The sequence below is a fragment of the Plecotus auritus genome (genome assembly GCF_963455305.1).
Source record: "Plecotus auritus genome assembly, chromosome: 10".
Classification (NCBI taxonomy): domain Eukaryota; kingdom Metazoa; phylum Chordata; class Mammalia; order Chiroptera; family Vespertilionidae; genus Plecotus; species Plecotus auritus.
The window spans coordinates 48,313,353-48,334,142 of NC_137785.1; the positions used below are offsets into that span (position 1 = coordinate 48,313,353).

At 57.8% G+C, this 20,790-nt stretch overlaps 3 protein-coding genes across 3 annotated transcripts; 1 reads left to right on the forward strand and 2 right to left on the reverse strand.

The window, feature by feature from the left end:
- Positions 1-213: 213 nt before the first annotated feature.
- ELMO3 (engulfment and cell motility 3) lies at positions 214-5,590 on the reverse strand. Its single transcript, XM_080645677.1, has 20 exons — positions 5,311-5,590; positions 5,137-5,177; positions 4,972-5,044; positions 4,756-4,806; positions 4,374-4,543; positions 4,193-4,292; positions 3,949-4,100; positions 3,789-3,867; positions 3,600-3,650; positions 3,391-3,513; positions 3,170-3,301; positions 2,966-3,067; positions 2,757-2,865; positions 2,512-2,648; positions 2,251-2,414; positions 2,032-2,144; positions 1,839-1,943; positions 1,654-1,736; positions 1,485-1,571; positions 214-1,397 (listed from the first exon to the last, which is right to left on the reverse strand). Exons 1-20 carry the CDS (start codon positions 5,386-5,388, stop codon positions 1,185-1,187), a joined length of 2,163 nt encoding a protein of 720 aa, XP_080501803.1. The 5' UTR covers positions 5,389-5,590; the 3' UTR covers positions 214-1,184.
- A 200-nt stretch (positions 5,591-5,790) lies between these two features.
- E2F4 (E2F transcription factor 4) lies at positions 5,791-12,520 on the reverse strand. Its single transcript, XM_080645691.1, has 10 exons — positions 12,327-12,520; positions 11,786-11,895; positions 11,485-11,646; positions 11,121-11,164; positions 10,339-10,400; positions 9,825-10,131; positions 8,944-9,150; positions 7,063-7,110; positions 6,818-6,862; positions 5,791-6,711 (listed from the first exon to the last, which is right to left on the reverse strand). The coding sequence occupies exons 1-10, from the start codon at positions 12,459-12,461 to the stop codon at positions 6,596-6,598; spliced, it is 1,236 nt and encodes a 411-aa protein (XP_080501817.1). The 5' UTR covers positions 12,462-12,520; the 3' UTR covers positions 5,791-6,595.
- Positions 12,521-14,939: 2,419 nt separating this feature from the next.
- Positions 14,940-20,740, forward strand: EXOC3L1 (exocyst complex component 3 like 1). Its single transcript, XM_080644854.1, has 12 exons — positions 14,940-15,109; positions 15,194-15,413; positions 16,007-16,619; positions 16,699-16,816; positions 16,952-17,077; positions 17,176-17,276; positions 17,485-17,595; positions 19,561-19,690; positions 19,782-19,904; positions 19,982-20,137; positions 20,229-20,353; positions 20,435-20,740. The coding sequence occupies exons 2-12, from the start codon at positions 15,314-15,316 to the stop codon at positions 20,622-20,624; spliced, it is 1,893 nt and encodes a 630-aa protein (XP_080500980.1). The 5' UTR covers positions 14,940-15,109; positions 15,194-15,313; the 3' UTR covers positions 20,625-20,740.
- Positions 20,741-20,790: the final 50 nt, after the last annotated feature.

Genomic DNA, 20,790 nt, shown 5'->3' on the forward strand with positions numbered 1-20,790 from the left:
AGAAGACTGGAGACAGGAAGCCAGGAGGTTCTTGTCAAGATGATGGTGGCCTGCACAAGGGACTGGACCACTGACAAGGAGTATGTGGAGACTTAACAGCATCTGGGATCCCCACCCCTACTTCCACCTTGAACTCAACAGCAGACTGTTCCAAATGTGGTGGGAAGTCTCCGGGTGCCTGAGTCAGAAGCATGGCTGGGGGAGGGGAAGCTCAGTACATTCTCCAAAGGAGATGTCATTTCATCACTTTTCAAGGCAACATGTTGATGGTTAACATTGTTAAAAAAGACATTTGAGGAGGTGCTGGGGAAGAGGTAGCAAGAAGAGTGGAAAAGGAGGTCGGTGGGTGGTGAAGCTTTCAGTCTGCCCTGTGGGCAGGGGTGCTCCTCTTGGCCTCAGATGCTTGAGGTCCCTGACCAGGGCCTCTGAGCGTGACCTCCAGCTGAGCCCAATCCCCCAGCCACTTCTAGTCCTAGGAGCTCTGGCCTTCCTGTGCCCATCCCCACCCTCCTGCAGTGGGTTTTCATCAGAATCCAGGCTTCCTGCACTGAATTCCCTCTTGTCAGAATACCCTCCCACCACTGGGGGATGTCTTCTGGAATCTTAAATCTGCCCTTCAACACAAGGCAGGCCCAGCTTCACATCTCTCCTTTCCTGCTCTCACCAGAGGGCCTCCAAGTCCCACAACGGACACAAGGCAGCCAAGCAAGGTTCAGGACTGAGCTCAGACTCTCAGAGGCCTCTGGAAACATGGCTCCCACATCAGTCCCCTATAAATGCTGCCCAGGAAAGCGTCCACTTGGGGCCGTGCCTCCTCCCTCACCTGGCTGGTAGCACCAGCACTCTCTTGGTTGGTGCCTCCCAAACAGAGGCCATCCCTGTCTGCAGGCCCAGCACAGAGGGAGGCTGAGGACTCATCCTGAGGAAGGACAAGCCCCTCAACTGTAGCTGCCCAGGTTTGTGGCCCCAAACTGTGGCCCTGGCCTGATGCCCACATCTCCTGCACCAACCGAGTTTTAAGGCAGGCTTGGCCCACAGGGTTCACAGCTGGCTCGACACATACCCAGGAGCCAAGCAGACTTTATTCCTGCTGCAGCCTCTGCTGGTCAGGGTGTCTGCACTGCTGCACACTCCACCCTTCACGGCCACCACAGAGGCAGCTGCTGTGGCCCTCAGCCACCCTATCAAGGTTCAGTGATGCTGCAGTCATAGCAGAAGTTGAAGTTGGTGGGGGGTGGGGGGATAGGGGGTGGCTGCTCAGGGATGGGCACGTTCTCTAGCTCCAACAAGCGCAGCTTGGTCTCCATGGTCAGCAGCTGCTCCAAGTCCAGCCGTGTCTGCTCACTGCCCATGGGACTGCCCAGCAGGGTGCTCAGCCCATCTGTCCACAGGTGGAACTGGGGGCGGGGATGGCTCCATGAGGACCTGCCAGTCTCTTCCCCTGCCCATCTGCCCAATTCAGCTCAGCCTGCCCAAACACTCACCTCCTGTTTGGAGGGGGCGATGAAGTTGAGGTATGCCTCCTCCTCCCCGTGGTCATAGCTGACTGAGAAAGCTAACTCATAGAGGTCCTGGGGAGGAAGGGAACCATGAGCATTGAGCAGGGGGCAGGGCAGGGCGAGTGGGAAGGAGCCCAGATCCTCCTGCCCTCACCTTGTTCTGCTTCACTGAGCCTTTCTCCCGGACGTGGGGGCAGTCCTTGCCAGTAAGTAGTGCCCTGAGGTCAGCCACTGGGACTGCGGGAAGAAGACTGGGCTAACCACCGGGGCCCCAGGCATCCCGGGGCATGTGGCGGTCTGGGGGAGCAGGTGTCCTGTCCCTGTCCCTGCCCTCCTTACGCTGTTCTGGGAGGCTCTCAGGGGCAGGTGGACTGGCACCATCCTCCACGTCCCCATACTGCAGCACTTTGTGATTGGGGGACAGGCAGCAGAACCACAGCTTGTCTATGGGCAGCAAGGGGAAGAGGGAAGGAGTGAGCAGAGGGGCCCTGACCCAGGCCACACCCTCTCTGCCCCCTTCCCACTCAACAACCCTGGCGTCTCCGGCTGCTGATCTTGCGGAAGAGTGTGCCCTCGCAGAGGCGGAGCAGACGCTGCTGGCGGATCAGGCCCATGAGCTCTGGCTTCAGCTTCTCCCGAAGCTCCCTGGGTGGGGGGAGGGGGTTTGCTGACTGAAACTGACCTGGGACAAGGCCCATGGGGTACCAGGGAAAGTGGGGGCTAGGACTGGGACCCATTCCCACCAACTCACAGTATGGGAGGGGCCAGTGTGCCCTCCTGATGCAGCCGCTCAGTCTGGCGCAGTCGCAGCACCTCCGTGTACGTGAGTGCGTTCACCTTGGTTCGGAAGAGCTCCAGGGAGCTGGGCTTTAGGGCCAGTGTGCGGGCCAGCTGCTCCCGGACCACTTGTATGACCTGGTGCCACCCAGGCTCAGTTCAGGGTCTGAGCTCTGGACCCCTACCCTGCATAGCCCTCTGCCCTGGCCCAGGTCTCCAGCTCCCACCCACCCACCTTGTCAAAGTCCTCCTGTGTGGCCCGCATCTCCTTCCAGGTCTTATTCAGAAGCTGAATGCTCACGCAGAAGAGCTCATGGAAGCTCTGGTCTTGGCTGAAGAACATGGGTGAAAAGTCCTGGGCCGTTTCGGAGCCTGGAGCAGGGGGGCAGGAGGGGCTCAGGGAGGAAGTATGTGAAGCCCCTGGCCCTCTCTGCCCTTCCGTCCCCCGTTCCCGGACACACTATGCCCAATCCCACTCACAGGGCTCCCCGACATGGAGCAGCTCACACAGCAGCACAGTCAGCTGGATGCTGCTCCGGGCAAAGGGGCACTCGTGCTTGTCCTCACGACTACTGTTCTCCAACACAAACTGGGGTGGTGGGAGCAGAGAAAGGGGCAGGGGTCACAGCTAAGCCCATGGGGACCCATCATAGGCAGGCATCCAGCTCTACCCACACCCCAACACTGACCCGGCTGTAGGCACTGGGTGCATGTTTGGAGAAGTAGAGCATGTTGTCCAGGGCCAGCAGGCCGGGGGGCACGCGCTCTAGGTCCTGTGCGGGGTTGCTGTTCTGGGGGAAGAGGACAGGCAGCTGAGGAAGGGCCCCGGTCCTCTGGAACAGCAGCAGCCCTGGGTTGAGGCAGGGGTGGGGAGCTGCGTAAGGGTCACTCACGGTGAAGCCCAGTTTGCGGAACTCCCGAGCACAGAGGGAACGGCGCCGGTCAGCACTCAGCCCGGCACTGGGAGACTCCCCTTCCAGCTCGAAGGCAGCCTGGCGCAGGGCCTGCAGCTGCTCCCGCTGCTCCTGAGGGTCATTATTTGGGGGTGGTCACGATCACAGATTCAAGGCCAACCTCCAGCTGCCCCCAGCCTCTGTATCTCAAAGGCACCCACCAGGCTGTAGGGGTCCAGTGGTGTCCGCATGCGCTGCTCTAGCAACCCCAGTGTAAGGGACTGCAGTACATACAAGTGGTGAGCCATCTCGTCGCCCAGTGGTGCTGCACTATGGATGATGCTCTGTAGGACAGCGAGTCCATGGGTGTAAGCGTGGGCTCACAGGGAGAGGAGGAGTGGGTGGGCCTGCCTGGCCCAGGGCTTCCTACCTTATAGATGAACTGGCGAAGGTTTCTCTGCCACAGGTAGTCAAGCATGTGCTGAGTGGGTGGGAAGGGGGCTTAGATGATGTAGCCTCACCATGAGCATCCACCCTAGGCCCACAGTAGAGCACAGTGCTCACCAGATCCTGCCCCTCATCCATCCACGAGATGGACATCCACCAGATGGACACCCACCTTACGTTCAACAGGGTTGGCCCCCTGCAGCAAGGCTGTCAGCAGTGCCATGGCCTTGGTTTGCAGCTGCTGATTCATCCTGGGACAAAAAGTGGGCTCAATCGGCCATCCAGGATCTGGCCCCACTCCCTTCATCTGTGCCCCACCCCCAGACACTTACACCTGTATGTGTACCAGCAGCCTGTCCAGTGGCACCTCACTCTTGACCAGCTGACCCAGGGTAGGGCTGCTCAAGGTCACACTCTCCAGCAGCCTGAGGGCCAGGGGCTGCACAGATGCGTCCATCAGGTTCATGTTCACATAGCGTATCACCTGTAAGAGGGGTAGGGGTTGTCAGCATGCATGGCCAGATCCTAACATCACCCCACTGCCCCTACCTATTGTCCCTAGAAAAGCCCACCCACCTTCTTAACAAAGGGGATACTGAGTGTCTCCCAGGACACCACGCCGTGCTCCATGAGCTCCAAGAAGACCTGCAGTGCGAGAGCCAGCTCCTCTCCTAGGCTGGGGGCATATCTGGGGCTGAGCAGGGCCAGTCAGGACCCCAGCCCCCATGTCCACCACCCACCACAGCCTGATGCTCACTCATCCCCTTCCTCAATGATGGTGCCTAGCTTCTGAAGCCCTTCACGGCTGATGACCTCCTGGGCAAAGGTCATGTCTGGAGCCAGCAGGACGAGATGCTGCAGGGCTTCCCGGCGCCCTTCACGACTCCCACTCTGCAGCACACCTAACAGCTGCTCAGCCTGGAGGTCCTGGCAGGGATAGGGGCAGAAGGGAAGGTGAGGAGGCTGGGTGGAGGTAAGTGGGAACTGGAGGTGTGGAGACCGGGGTGTCCACTAGGTGGAGCACTGCAGGGATGTGACTGGGGCCTCCGGACCTGGGGCAGGGAGAGGCATAGGGGAACAGAAGGAGGCACAACAGCCAGCAGGGCAGAGAATGAGGGCGGGACCAGGAGGGGCATTACTGGGGCGGTGCTGAGGCACAGGATGCTGCCATTCTTGATCTCTGAGCGGTTCTGGAGAAGACAAAGGAGAGAAGAAGGGCTCTCAGGATTGGTTAATTGGGGTTGTCAATGAAGGAGGATTTGGAACTCAGTGAAAGATCCCCGAGGATGAGGGGTCTGAGGAATCAGTGTCAGAAATCAGGAATTAGAAGGGGTTAAAGGGGAGAAGGGACTCACATTCTCAGTGATGTATCTCTTGTGCCCGTCAGCAAACTGCAGGGCATAGCGTTCAGAGTGAGCCAGACTCCACCTGCGGGCAGAGGAGGTTTAGTGAGGCAGGAAAGGGGCGCCCCCTCCCGCCAACCCTTCCCCCACCCCCTGGCCGGCCAGGCCCGCACTCACGCGTCGCACACCTCCTTCAGCACAGCGGCCAGGGGCTTTGCCTGCAAGGGAAGATGTAACTCACAGGGCCAGGAGTGGGGAAGAACCTGGGGAAGGGGTAGGGTGGGCTGTTTCGAGAAGAGGGTGACCCAGAGGTGGGCAGTGGGGTGATGTTGGCCGGACCGGCCGGGTGACCTGGTCCAGCTGGATGAGCTGCGGGATGGCGTCACGCTTCTGAACGGCGATCTTCACCACGTCCCGAGGGGGCGCCATGGTCCAGCCGGGGCGGGACACCTGTACCTTCACCTTGCAACCTCCTGCCAAGGGCGCACTGGGTCTGGGCCCCTGGGGACAATGAGGGCGTTCCTCTGTCCGCGGCCTGAAGCCCGTGGCCCGCACTCACTGCCCAGGCGCCCACTCCTGGCCCGGCGCCGGCTTTCCCGAGGGAGCCGAGGCTAGTTCCGGGTTGGAGTCCGGGAGTGGGAGGCCGGCGCCTGCCCTGCCCCGCCCTGAAGAGGCGGCCCCGCCCCGCCCCAAGGTGCGGCAGGTGGAGTAGGGAGGGAGGGCGGGCAGCTGGCTCCGCCACACCTCCTTTCCAGCAAGGTGACCCACCCAGTCCCACCACCAATCCAGCGGTCCCAGGGAGAGGCCCCCAAAAGAAACCAGACCAGAGATAGCCTTAGGCACGATCTTTATTCACTTGGACACTGTACAAATATTACAATTTCCTTTTGTTGCAAAAAAGTATAAAAATAATCTTTATATAGGAATCCATTCGTTACTGCAAATCTTTCTAAATCTCTGCAAATGGCTCTAAATGAGGGTAAATGAATAAACGAGAGGAGCTATAGGGAGGAGGGAGGTTGGGTCAATCCTCAGGGACTCACCTGCCCAGATTCCTAGCTAGAGACCTCTGTTCCTGTTAGCACCCACCCCCTTCCCCCAACATCACCTACAGGTTGTCAGGGCTAAGGGCCGGGCAGAAGGGAGGCAGGATAGGTCCAGGAGGAGCTCTAGGGTCAAGGGGTGGAGAGAAGTGAAGGAGGCAAGGAGTGGTGCTGGCAAGTGCCCAGCCCTACCCCAGCTTCCCTCCTGGGAGGGGCAAGAGCTGACAGAAACGGGACAAGGGGGAGGTTAGACAAGCTGCCCTCTGGAGTGAATGTGTTACCTCACTCTGTGACACTGGGTGGCAGCAGAGTCTGGGCTCAGGGAGGACACAGGTTGGGGAAGGCTCCAGAAAAGGAGAAGCAAATATTTTGGCTCCACCGTGGAGGGAGCTGAGCCCCTCTGCTCTCCCAGCACAATGCAGGTGTCGGTGCAGGAGGGGGAGCTGTGGCCAGAACTGTGCAGTGAGGGAAAGCTGGGGAAGCCGGAGTCTGTGGCTCTCAAGCTGTGTGTACGGCTGAGATGTAGGAGGTCCCCAAGCAGCCCTCAGGTTAGACAGTCTGTGTCCCAGCCACACAGGGCATGTCCCCGTCAGTCAGAGGTTGAGAACAGGCACATCAAAGAGGTCACAGACACCTTCACTCTCATCCAGGTTGTAGATGTAATCGTGGTCTCCGGGGGGCGGAGAAAGGCGGAGAAGAGGGGCAAACACTGCAGAGAGAACCAGGCTGAGGCCTGAGGCCAAGGACAAGGCCCCACCCAACAGCTGCCCAACCCCCTGTCCACACCCCCCCCCCCACCTTCCTGGGCCACCTACCTTCTGAGGACATCAGCTCCTCCAGTAGCTCCGAGCTCATGCACTCTGGGGAAGGAGGGAGACCTCACTTACATTCTGGCTCCTGCCTCTCCACCCACCAAAGCCCATGAAGGGGACCTCCCTCTGCCCCCATCAGGAACTTTTACACTGTGTCCAGGTACCAATCACAACCATAGGTCCTCAAAAGCTGCAAGACCCAATAAGCTGTGCCCCGTTCCCAGCCCCAAGGAGGAACACAGCCCTACCTCGTGTGGGATCAAAAATTTCTGACAGCTCTTTGGGGAGTTCCAGAACTGAAAGACAAGAAAGCCATGCTCAAGGGCACAGAGGTCCAGCCTGGTCCCACTCTAGGCCCCAACTTTCCCAGATCCTATACCATCCACCCTGGGGTTCCACATAGCTGAAGAAAGGAAGGCCCTGCCCTAAGCCAGGCTGGCATTATCCGTTGGTCTCCCTTGTTGACACAAATTCCTCAGTGCGGAGTCCAGGATACCAAAGGCTCATTGCAGGTGACTGGTACTCCCTTGTAACTCAGAAGTGCTGCAAGGGCAAGGAGACCATTCCCTTTCTGGGTCCAGCATGCATACGCTGACTGATGGAGGATACCCTGTCTGATGGAGGATACCCTGTGTAATGGAAGATACCCTGTCTGATGCAGGACTTCCTCTCTGACGCAGGATATCCTGCCTGAAGAATGCCCTATCCATCCTTGCCCTTACTGAGCACTTCCTTGGTGCCAGGCTCAGACACCACACCCGAGCAGGGTTACCTGGCAGAGGAGGCAGACACTTCAACAGGGGCCGGTGCTACAGGGTGACAACCCTGCTACAAAAGTCTCACCGGGAGGATTCACATGTAAAGCAGAGGAAAATGAAGCTGGGGAGGAGTGCCGTGGCTGGCTGATCACCAGGGATGTCACAGGCTACATTTGGGAGCTCTGGTTTTACCCAGCAGGCCTTAGGAAGCCATTAAAGGTACTTTTGTAAACAGAGGAATGCCAGCCAGGCTGTGTTTCAGACAGACCCTTGTCAGTTGAGGTAAAGAGGATGCTGGAGAATTTAGGAGAGGTGGCTGGCAGTGATCCTGAGTGCTGGGGATATAAGAGACATCTGGAATAGAACTCACTTAGGTGATGTGAGGTGAGGAGTAGAAGGAGCTGGAACTGGAAAAGCAAGTTTCAGATGAGAACACATGGAAATGAAGAGCCCATTGGATGTGCAGAGGAAGGCACGTGGACACAAGGATGGAGTTCGGGCAAAAGATCGAGGCAAGACGGAGCCTGGGGCTCATCTAGCCCTCCGCAGGTGTGGGATGGGATAGAGACCCAGGAAGTGTCAGTGGTTAAGGAAGCGCCAGGGAGAGGCCAGAAGGGAAGCTGGTAAGAGGAGCCAAGAGCTGGTATCATTAAAGCCAAAGGAGGAAAAAAGCATCAATACGAAGCAAGAGCAGCAGAGCACATCAGCCTCGAAACCGCTGGAGCTGGCAGTCAGGGGTGGGTATCAAGAGCATGGGGTGTGAGGTGGGTACAGAGGTTCTGACTGCTGCAACCCAAAGGGTGACTGGGAGACCAACAAATGAAGTGGAATGGAGATGACTTTTTCAGAGTCCAGACAGAGAGGAGACAGGGAAGGTGAGAGAAGGATACTCAGAGGGCAAAGTGTCATTTAGTGGGAGCAGAGCTTATGGGCTGAGGAGAATGAGTCCTGGAAAAAGCAAACACTCAAGGCACAGGATGGAGATGGAACTCCAGGCAGATAACATCACCTCTCCGGGGAAGGTGCTGCCTACCTTTGGAGCCTGAGGGCCATACCATAGCCCCTTCCCCAAAAGAGTGCTTCCGCCTTCTTGAGACCTAAGTCCAAGGGTGGCAGGCAGGGCTTGAGAGAGGGCCAGGGAGTTCTGTGTCAGACTAATAGGGGGACAAAGGGGCACCAGAGGGAGGCCAAGCTCCTCACTCTCGTTTGCAGAGCTATGATCTAGGCAGGGTTGACAGCAAGGACTGGCCCTCATGCTTGCCAGCTCTGGCTGAGAAGATAGGAGAGCTGGGTTTCTAGCCCAAATTCTGTTTCTGACCCAAAACTGGCTGAGGCTGGATTCTCCTTGCTCCCGATGGGACAAGAACTCACCACCTGTGGGATCCACTTTGATGGGCTCAAAGGAGGTAGAAGGGTTGGGTCCAGATGAACAACTGCTGCTGCTGCTGCTGCTGCTGCTACTGCTGCTGTCCAGCAGGGCAGACGACTGCAGTGGCCGGGTGTCCAGTGCTGCCGGGCCCAGCGAGAGTGAGCTGAGCTCACCACTGTCCTTGCTATCAGATCCAGGGCCGCCACTCACTGCAACCACATGGCCCAAACCCAGTCACTTGGGGCAGGAAATGGAATACTGAAACTAGCTGTGCTAGAACTCACGACCAGGATGACTACAGCCCTGGTTCCCAGGCCCAAGGAGAGTTAGGTACTGCAGTCACCCCCGAAGAGGTCATCTGGAAATGAGGCACTGCAGGACACAGGGGCATGAGGCCTCTGACACAGAGGCTGCTAAGGCAAGTCAAACAGGTGGATCTGGGGGGAAACTGCCACCACTAATGTCCCTTCACACAGTCAGAGATTCCCTGTTAAAAAAGGCTCTCATTGTCCCACCAGTGTGGCTCAGTGGTTGAGGGTCAACCAATGAACCAGGAGGTCACAGTTCAATTCCCAGTCAGGGCACATGTCTGAGTTGTGGGCTCAATTCCCAGTAGGGGGTGTGCAGGAGGCACCTGACCAATGATTCTCATCATCTTTGTTTCTATCTCCCTCTCCCTTCCTCTCTCTGAAATCAACAAAAACATATTTTTTAAAAATTGAAAAAAGGCTCCCTTGTCACAGCAAGGGGAGGCCAGCTGAGGGCCAGGAAAAGACAACCTCCACAAGGTCTCTTCCAGCTCTGAGTACAGCATCCCACAACAGAGGTATTGCCTCTTGGCCCCCAGAGATCACCCCATCACCAGATGATCATCATGCCTCACCTATGATCTCAGCTGCTGGACTGGCCATCCCTTGGGCTTCGATGCTAGCAGGGACACAGATGGTGGTGGTGGTGGTGGTGACCTGGGGACTGCTTGGGTGTGAGGCATCCTGGGGCAGGGCCACAGCAGGTTTGGGCAGAGGTGGAGGAGTAGAGAGAGCAGACGGGCTCTGGAGCAGATCTTCAGGTGGTGGCACAGGCACTGCCACAGGCGGTGAGCTCCATGCCTCCTTGTTCACCAGCAGCACCTCGATGGGACCACTCACACTCTTCAAATGAATCTGGTACTTCTTCTGCCCATTGAGGCCCTAGAGGTGTGAGGCAGGTGGAATTGGAAGCAGGCTTGGCTCCTGCCTGATCCTGAGCCACAGTGTCCTCTCTCACCCCAGGCTGTCCATTCTCCTAGATAACCCGAAACCTCAGGCCTCCCCCTACCCGCCCCACCCGAGACTTATCGGGCTCCACAGCCAGCACCCGCCCTCAGCCAACCCCGCCTGCCTGAGCTGAGCACCCACCTCTGGGATGGGCACCTCCAAGCTGGTGCCAGAAGGAGCCCGGATGGCTAGAAGAGTGTCTCCTAGAATAACAAGGGGGATGGGTCAGGGCCCAGGGGTTCAATCTGAGCTGGGAATGGGGGTTCCTATCCCTTGGAGCAGGAAGATCATGGTCTCTGAGGGGCTAGACACCCAATCCCCACAGTGTCTGGGACATAGAACTAAAGCTTTTCTCCTTTTAAGACCCCAGGGGTGAATAACCAGAAAATCTGAATTCAAACATGTGGAACAAAAAATTGCTGGCCATGAGTATCTTATTCCCCAACTGAGGGTTGCTCCCTAGGTATAGGTATTCTGGCCAAGGCCAACATCCCTTCCCCAGGACCAGTCTGGGGGATGAAAGACAGAGAAGGAACAGCTCCTGTATCCACAATACAACTGAACTAACTACAGGTTGGAAGTGGGCATCATGACCCCTTGCATACAAGCATGCACGCATGAGCACACACACACTTTCCCCTTATGTTTGCTCATCACACCTGAGAAGCCAAGCCCAAGGAACCATGTAGATGGGGACTGACCTAGAGACCGAGCCCAGAATTCCTGTATCCTCTCAGTATGGTTGGCCTCCATAGGGCCCCAGTGATCCTCTAACCCAGGACTTATCCTGCCTGATTCCTCTTTGGGAAGGCCCCAGCAACTCTCTTAAGAGACAGAACTCTCTTTAGATACTGAACCCACTGCTCAGGGCTGTGGCTCAGCCCAGCCCCAACCCCATCTCCCCCCACTCAGGCTCTGCTCACCAGCAAAGCATCTGCAGATGTCCTCATGAGTCACGTAGGCCAAGGTGTGGGGGTTAAGGAGAACGACTGATGCCCTGCCTATGGTGACAGATGGCAGACCACAGAGAAGACCCAGCTCTTCAGCAGAGGTCTAACATACAAGCCCTTGGAGAAAGTCTTGGGGCCTGGGGTCTAGAAGGGAGGGATCACAGACCAAGAATGGTGGGAGAGGGGCTCTGAGAGGGAAGCAGGAGGCTGGGACCTGGCCAGGAGCTGCAGGACCATCCTCCCAAGAGGGATAGAGCCAGGACACCACAACGCAAACCCAGCTGGACTAGAGGGCCCCTCGCCCACACCCCAGGAGCAGGGACTGCCAGGAGGATATCAGCTGTTCTGCACGTCCTCTGTGACGTTCCGGATGCTCTGCTGCACCCACACCTTGTGCTGGTCCAGTTCTTGCTCTCGCTGCTGCAGCTCTTCGATCTCTGCCTTAAGCTCAATCAGCTTGTCCGCAATCTCCCGGGTGTTACAGCCAGGCCCCACGCCCCTGAGCCCAGGGAGTGGGGCTGAGGAGGACTGCCAGGAACTCTGGGTCCCATGGACCCTGCTCTCTCCTGCACCCTCCACCGCCCACCCAACACTTCTGGATAGGAGATCCCATTGCCCTCCCAGGTGCCTCCACTCACTTCCACTGGATGCTATTCTTGGATTTTTTCTCGATCAGCCCAATACCTTCCAGCACGTTGGTAATGTCGTAGATCCGCCGCTTCTGGCGCACAGCTAGAGTGTCAGCTGCCTGGCAGAGAGAACAGAGGGGAGGATGCTCAGCTCCACTCTCAGGTGTATCCTCAGCTACCTTGAGACTTGGTCTGGAGTAGACTGGAAAGGGGGTAGACAGCCCCAACCCTCCTCCCAGGCATTACAGCAGCTCAGGACCGCAGAGTGGAAAGAGGCCTGGCACAAACTAAACTATGTTCTGATGCTCTTTTCCCCAGGCAGGGAGGGAGGGCCACGAGGACCAGAACCTGCAGCCCTGAGACTGGCACAGGGCTGACACCCAATGGCCTCAGCCGAATGAATTAAACAGCTCCCGACCTCCCACTTGTGAGAAAGCACACGGATGGCGGCTTGCTCTCTGAGGGCTCCGCTGTGTCGCCCTAGGAGTTCCCGCTACCTGCCCAGGCCTATTCCAACATCCCCTCTGTCGCCCCTCAGGCCGGACCGCACCAGCTTGAGGTCAAGCACGCCGTCCTTGGCCTCCTGCAGAAGCGACACGAACTTGGTAGTGAGAAGTCCCAAGCTCTTCTCATGCCGGCTTGGGGTGCCCGGGGGCGGCGGCGCCTGTGGCCCGGCCTCCGCCATCGCGCCCGCCCGCCACCTCCCCTCAGCCAGGCCAGGCCAGGCCGGCGCCGCCGCCACTTCCGCTTCCGTTCCTCACAGCCGAGCCGCCGGCGCCAGCGTCGCAGCTTCCGCTTCCGTTCCGCTCTCTTCTAGGGAACCTGGAGCAATTCCTCTCTGCGGGTACGGCCGCAAAACTTTGGGGCCATCAGCAAATTTTCAACCGCCGAAAAGGACGAAATCAACCCAGGTGTAGGAAGTCGGTGGCAGCCCAGGCAGTAGAGAAGGGGGAGCCACCAAAACCTTCCGGTGGCCAACCCGTCTCAGGAGAGGAGACCGCGATGCCAGATGAACCCAATGTGTTTCCCCAATTCCTGCTCCTATAAGCTGCTCCACTGTCTTGGGGTCACCCATCCTATTATCGTATCTCACTTCCTGCCAAACAATAAGCACTAACTACATCTAGCTTGTCCTCTTGTCTCCAGCCCCACTCCCCTTCCCTGATCCCAGCCTCATCTTTCCTTTGTCTCCCTCTGCAGTGCTCAGAGGCAATAGAATTATAGCCACTTTTCAGCCAATGCAAACATGTTCACCAAGGAGTAAATATATGTAAAGCACTTAGAGCAGTTCCCAGCATGTAGGAAGGCTTTTGTGTTTGCTGGTATCATTTTGCTATTTTTTAACGTTTTTGTTATTATTTTTACCCAGTCAAATTCTCCAGGAAGCAGACTTTGACACAGGGATCTGCCTGCAGGAAGTTTATCCACACTTGTAAGATAAGCAGAAATGGACAGAGAAGGAATTAAACTACAATGCAGTTATAATAAAGACCCCAGCCCATCCTATTAGGAGTTCTGAAACTGGGGTGGTCCTTCCAAGACGTTCCATATCCAGACAGGGGTTCGGGTTCTGGACCTTTGTATCCCAACACTGGCCATGAGATTCAGCTGTGAGACCTCAGCAGCATACACTCCAAGCAGCAAGGGGAACAATTGCCTTTGTCCTGAAGGGTGGATTTGGGTGATTCCCTAGTGCCCGCTACATTATTACTACCTTATAGTCCCTTCTGTGGCCCCTTTAACTCTCAAGATAAAGCGTTCTCAGAGCCCTTGAACCTCTCCTGCCATCACCCACCATACACATTCTTTTTTTAAAAATATATTTTATTGATTTTTTTTACAGAGAGGAAGGGAGAGGGATAGAGAGTTAGAAACATCCACAAGAGAGAAACATCGATTAGCTGCCTCCTGCACACCCCCAACTGGGGATGTGCCCTCAACCAAGGTACATGCCCTTGACTGGAATCAAACCTGGGACCTTTCAGTCCTCAGACTGACACTCTATCCACTGAGCCAAACCGGTTAGGGCGCACATTCTTCACAACAGCCTGTGATCTCTCACTTCTCTGCAGAGGTTACACACCCTCCTCTGAAGGGCCTGTCAGCATAGTTTTCATACTGTGATGTTGTCTGCATCCATATTTGCACACCTCACTCTCCACCCCAAATTGGGGCCATCTAGTTCATGTCTGTTCTGAGCACTAAGAGGTCCTGGGTGGACTGGTCAAGACTTAATAATCACAGGGAGTACCGCCCCCTCCCCCCAAGGAAGTGGGCCCAGCCCTCCCCACCCCATCCCACAGTGCAGATGCTCTTTCCTGTTGGGAATAAAATGCCAGAGACTCAGCTTCCTTCCTTTCTGCATGTGGTCTTGGGGAGAGAGGAGGCGGGCTTCTGGACAGGGAGGTGGGACTGAGGCTTCCTTGGAAAGGGGAATTCTGCTGCATGCTGAGGTGTGACCCAGAGCCACCTAGGCCCTGTGAGCCAGTGGAGGGAGTGCCCAGCTCTGCTGTGAGGGCTGGGGGAGAGGGCCATCCTCAAGGCCAACGCTGTTTGCGGAGGAGGGAGAACTGGCCGCCTGGTCAAGCCTGGTAAGTTCCATACCAAACTGTCCTCTGCAACTCAGGACAGGAGTGGGGTCTAGTGGAGGCCTGTGCCCACCTTGCCTCACTTGGCATCTGAAGGGACAACGCTGAGAAACCCAGCAAAGGAGGCTTCCCAGGTGCCTCCCAATCTCACCCTGCCTCCCTCTCATTTCCTGAGGAGCCTGGGCAGGAACCTCCCTCCTCCTTCTGAGCGAGGCCTAGACAGAGCCTGCAGCTCAAAGCTCATCCTCTCTGCCTGCTCTAACCCAGACCCTTGCCCGGACTCCTACCTCGGCTCTGGCTCCTCCAGGGCCTAAAATGGACCCCACAGCCAAGGATGAAATGCAGCCTTCACTTCCTCCTGGTATGAGCCCTTCTGGGTGGGGTGGGGGAGGGATGCGGCAAGAAAGATGGGAGTGGTGGGTTCGGGTCCTCCCTGCCAGGTCTGGCTGGAGTTCTGTCGGTCAGTGAGAGGAGTAGACTGCCCTGGGGTTTCAGGCTGAGGAGCAGGAAGGGGAGCAGGGTCGGCAGCTGCTTCCTTCAGGCCCTGCCCAACTGACATGGCTACCCAGGCTCTTCCTGCCCAGGGTCAGAGTGGCCGGAGCAGGAGAGGGCGGAGCAGCTGGCCCGGGGTGCAGCACTCAAGTGGGCCTCAGGCATCTTCTACCGGCCAGAGCAGCTGGCCAGGCTGGGCCAGTACCGCAGCCGTGAGGTACAGCGCACCCGCTCCCTGGAAGCACGCATTAAGGTGGGCATCAGGCAAGGGGCAGGAGAGCTGGGGTGGGGGGGGTGGCCAGCTGGCCAGGCCTCACCGTCTCCCTCCCTTCCGCAGTCAGTGGTGCAGTCATACCTGGAGGGTGTGAAGACTGGTGTGTGGCAACTGGCACAGGCCCTCGAGGCCGTGCAAGGAGCCCGTGAGGCCCTGGGTCAGGCCCATGGGTTGCTCCGGGGCATGGCCAAGGCTGTACAGACCCTAGAGCCCTTGAGGGAGCAGGTTGTCCAACACAAGCAACTGCAGGCCCTGTCTCAGCTGCTGCCCCGGCTGCGAGCAGGTGAGTGTGCAAGGGCCCTGGGCTTCAGCCCCCAACTGTCAGTCAACACACTCACCAAGGGGCTGGGGTACCAGTGGGAGGTTACATGGAGGGACACACCAAGGGCTTCCCAGAGAGTAACTCAGGCTTCAGATGGCATATAAAGCAGGCTGCAAATTAGCTCACTCAGGTTTCTGAGCAGAGGATGTTTGAGTCAGCACTGATACCCAGGCAAGTGGCTCTGGCCACCCTGGTTGTTAAATTGAAATATTCCCTAACAGGGTGGGTGAATAGCCACTAGAATGTCCTGCAGTTCCTCCCTGCCTTCCCTCCAGGATCCCTGACTTCCTTATGTTCCATCAGCTCAAGGGTTTACACCTGGTCCAACAGGCCTCTAGGACCTTCCCTAGTCCTTTCAGATTGGCCAATGCTCTACTATACTGGTTATATTTTATTTTCTAATAAGATTAAGTTTATTCAGTAAAAGTCTACTCTACTGGTTATTAAATACTTTATATATAACCCCAGCAGCAGGGCCTCAGCATCTGATCCTGTACCCATTGCACAGGTGGGAAGGCTGAGACCCAGGGCTGTCTCCTCTGCTTCCTCCTCAGTGCCAGCTGCAGTGGTCCACACACAGACCCTGATTGATGCCCATCGGCTCTTGGAGGCATATGTGGGCCTTAGGGAGCTGGAGCAGCTGCAAGAGGAGACATGGGCCTCTCTGGGGGGTCTGGAGTTGCCAGTCTTTGAGGGGCTGGGCCCTCTGGCTGAGGCACTGGGCCAGGCTGTGGAGGCAGCTGTAGGGGCTGCAGGGCAGCTGGCCCGGGAGGACCCAGCCTTGTTGGTGGCTGCTGTGCGTGTGGCGGAGGTGGAGGCTGGCAGAACAACCTCCCTGGAACAGGCCCCCCGGGACTGGCGGCAGCGCTGTCTGCGAGCACTAGAGGAGGGCCTAGAGCGGGTCCACTTTGGGACACCTCTGCTGCCTGGACCAGGGGCCCTAGCAGGGTGGCTGGAGGCTCTGCGGGTGGCTCTGCCAGCCGAATTGGCCACAGCTGAAGCACTAATAGCACCCTGCTGCCCACCACACTACAAGGTGGTCCAGCTGTGGGCCCACACCCTGCACGGAGGCCTGCGGCGCTGCCTGCAGCAGTTCCTGGAAGGGCCCGAGCTGGGAGCCGCCGACGCCTTCACCTTGCTGCACTGGGCGCTGCATGTGTACCCGGGGTCAGTGCCCGTGGGGCAATGGGAAGCGGGTGGATCAGAAGCTGGGGGCTCAGAGTGACACTAGGCCACTCATCAACAGGCCAGAAATGATGGGGAGCCTGGAATTGGGGCCGGAGGCTGATGTGTCTCAGCTAGAACCTCTCCTGACCCTGGAGAATATCGAGCAGCTAGAGGCAACATTTGTATCCAAAGTCCGGGTGAGTAGTTGGGGCCCAGGTCCAGAGAAGCTCTGCCACCAGCTGTGTGACTGTATTTGTAGAGTCACATGGCTACCTGTCTCTAGCAGGGTCAGTGCCCTGCTACATTCTGCTGCCCCTTGTCCCTTCCGCTAGGCAAGTGTGGTACAATGGCTGCAGAAGGCACTGGATGGGGAAGTGGCTGAATGGGGCCGGGAGCAGGAGCCTGACACAGATCCATCTGGCTTCTACCACTCACCAATGCCAGCCATCGTGCTGCAGGTGGGTGGGAAGTGGCAGCCAGGTGGACAGCCCTCATAAAGAAAGGGGAGGAGGGCAGAACTAGGACGCTGCTGATGGCTGTCCATCCCTGCCTGTAGATCCTGGAAGAAAACATTCGAGTAACCAGCCTGGTCAGTCAGTCACTGCAGCAGCGGGTGCACGGCATGGCACTGTCAGAACTGGGAGCGTTCCTGAGGAGGTCTGCCAAGGCACTGACCCACCCCCAAACCCTGGCCCTGCTCCATGGGCAGCCCCGGGGGGCTCTGAGTGAATAAGGCTCACCAGAGGGGAAAGGCTCCTTGGAACAGTGCCTTGGGTATCTTGGAGGTGGGGGCCAGAGTACTTGGGACAGAAATTGTTGGGGTACCAGTGTCAGCAGGTACAGGTGCCACCTCTGTCCTTTGCAGCTTTAATGATGCTCTGATCCGATTCTCCCGAGACCACCTCAGAGGGGAAGCAGTGGTCCCTCATTACGTGTCCTACCTACTGGCTGCCCTTAACCACCAGTCGGCACTCAGGTACCATAAGGCCCCCACAGAACCCCACCTTCACTAACTGCTAAGTAACTGCTAAGTATGGACCCAGCCTTCACTAGTCTATTAGGAACTTTGGAGTCACATAGCCCCATGGTTCCAATCCTAGTTCTACTAATTACTAGCTGTGTGACCTTGGGCTAATTACTAATCTCTCTTTTTTTATTAGTATTATATGAGTTACTAGAGGCCTGGTGCATGAATTCATGCATGGGTGGGATCCCTCAGCCTGTCTGGTGATCAGGGCCAATTGGGGCCAGCCAGGCAGTGGGGAGGGACCATGGGAGGTTGGCCTGTCACCCCGATAGGGGACGGTCAGGGGGAGGGACTGCAGGAATTTGGCCAGCCACAAGAGGTTGCCTGTGGGAACACACTGACCACCAGGGGGCAGCTCCTACATTGAGTGCCTGCCCCCCGGTGGTCAATGCACATCATAGCTACCAGCAGGTTGTCTGGTCGTAAAGGTCGCTTAGGCTTTTATATATAGACTAGAGGCCCCGTGCACGAAATTTGTGCATGGGTGGGGTTCTTAGGCCTGGCCAGGGATCAGGGCCGATCAGGTTCCCTGCCTCCCCACCTCCCCACCTCCCCGCTTCCTTTTTCCCTCACCACCTGTGCACCACCACCATGCGGTTCCCTGCCTCCCCGCCTCCTCCTTCCCTCGCTGCCTGCGTCCACTGCCACCCACCCCCGGTTCCCTGTCCCAGCCCAGGGCCTGGCTTGGGGGAGGGCCAACCACCAATGCAGCAGGTGGGTGGTGGGCCCGGGGCCTGCGGCCAGGAGGGCGACCAGGAGGTTGGCTGGCAGGCCCCATCGGCGATTGGGGCCTGTGGGCTGGGGGCAGCTCCTGTGTTGAGTGTCTGCCCCCTGGTGGTCAGTGTGCATCATAGCGACTGGTTGATCGGTTGTAACAGTCACTTAGGCTTTTACTAGTATATATATAGATAATGAGACGTTCTGAGGATCACATTTAATGTAAAATACCTACCACAGTGCCTAGCACATAGTCTCATGTATTCATTAATTCAACATATACTCACCAAGGCCTACTCTGTGTCTGGGGTTCAAAACAGAAAAGTATTTCCTTTCCCCTGGGTCTTGTATTATTTGGGATTAGAGGGCTGGTGCATGAATTTGTGCACAGGTAGGGCCCTTCAGGGTGGCCTGCGGAAATCGGGCCCGAGCTCACGCCCCCACCCTCACAGCCCCAGCCTCGCAGCCCCACCTGGCACCCTGCCTTGGCCTGGCACCACCCCGTCACTTGCTCTGCCATCCTGCCTGCGGGGCGATCAATTGGGGCTGGGCCCTCAGCCCTGCCTGTCTGTGGGGTGGTCGGCGGGGCAATCGGGCCCCCACTTGCATCCACCTTGGCCTGTTGCTGCCCACTCACCTGCTCCACCATCCTGTGGTGGTCCCGCTCTCATCGGGGCCCATTGGGGCTGGCAGCACCTCCAATGCCAACCGCTGCCAGCATCGCATCGCAGATGCCTGCCATGTTCCGCGCTGCCCCCTGGTGGTCAGTGCACGTCATAGCGAGCAGTCGAACTCCTGGTCTCCAGGTTGAACCAGTCAAATGACCACTTGAGGGGACAATTTGCATATTAGGCTTTTATTACATAGGATGGGGACAGAGAGGTTAGACAAACAAGTTACTACCTCTTGACTGTGATGAACTCTCTCCCCTTACCGAAAAGGAAACAGAAACAGAAAGACATGGCTTGCTCAAGGTCTCACTGGGAATTAGAAACAGGTCCGACTGGGTTGTGTCTTTTCTAGCTTGCTGAGCCCACCTGTCCACACCCTGGACCTTCAGAAGTGAGAGGGAGTGGCCCTTCTTGCCCCGTCCCGCCACACACACTCCCGCCATTAGGTGGCGGCCAAGCAGCCAGACCATAGAGGGCTGTGAGGGCCTTGGCCTTGGTGCTGAAGCCCTACTTTTGGTTGGTCCAGCTCCTCCGTGTCCGTCTTGCAGCCCGAAGGGGTGGTCTCAGGGGCCTTGGCTCCGGTGGAGGCAGCGCTGGACGAGTTGCAGAGGAGGATCTGCCGGCTGGTGTTGGAGGCGCTGTTGCTGGAGCTCCAGGTGAGACTTCAGGTGGGGATAAGGGTATGAGGAAATAAGGGTATGTTTGGGAGTCTCTGCGGGAAATGCCGGGTCTGGATCGTCCTTCCAGCCCCTATTCGCGACTCTGCCCTCGCGCCGTTGGCTGTCGAGCCCGGAGCTGCTGAACAATGTGTGCGAGCGGACAGCGCTCTTCTGCCGGAACTTCTGGCGTGTTCGGAACCCCGCATTCCAGGTGTGTTGGGGAAAGGCTGGCGAGGGTGGAACCGATGGAAAAGGTGTCCTGGGCCCACCTGATAGCCCTCCCCGCAGGTGCTCCTGGCCGAGGCAGAGCGTACGGTGGTGCTGCAGTACCTGTGTGCGCTGATGCAAGGCCGCCTAGTGTGCCGCAGCGCGGATGAGCGGAACCAGGCAGCCGAGCGCATGCAACAGGATGCCACCCAGCTTCGGGATCTTTTCCTCGATTTGGTAAGAGCTTGTTGGGTGAGCAGATGGGTGTGAGCCTCCGGGGTTGGGTGGGAGCCAAGGCCGGGCTCAAGACCTACCTCAACGTGTTCAGGGCCTGGAAGAGAGCGTTCATTGCGCGCCGGTGCTGCTCACCCTGCGAAAGCTGCTGAACCTCCACGACCCCACGATGCTTGGCCTCGAGGTGGCAAGCCTTCGGCAACAATTTCCCGACGTAAGGTACGTAGATGGAGGCGGAAAGGGAGAAGGGACCTGGGAGGGATAGGACGGGGCTGATGCATTACTGTGGTCCCCCCTTAGCGAGGAACATATCTCTGCCCTCTTGGACCTGCGCGGGGACGTGTCCCGAGAGCAGCGCCTAGCCGCACTCAGCTTCCTGCAGGACGGCCCGCAGCCCTCGCCCCGCGCGGGTCGTCGCGCACTCTTCAGCCTTGTGCCAGCACCTACACCTTCTCCATCCTCCTGCCTCTTCTCGGGGTCCTGTGCCTGACTCTCAACTGCTCGCAGAATAAAGCTGTGTGCCCGCTCCCCGCCCCCCGCCCCCGCCGTACGCCTGAATTGTGTGTGTTGGCAAGAGGGGATGAAATAAAAGTGTCCGCGAACGTTAGGGGGTCCAGGACAGGGACACGCCTAAAGCACCCCATCTGTCCCGGCAT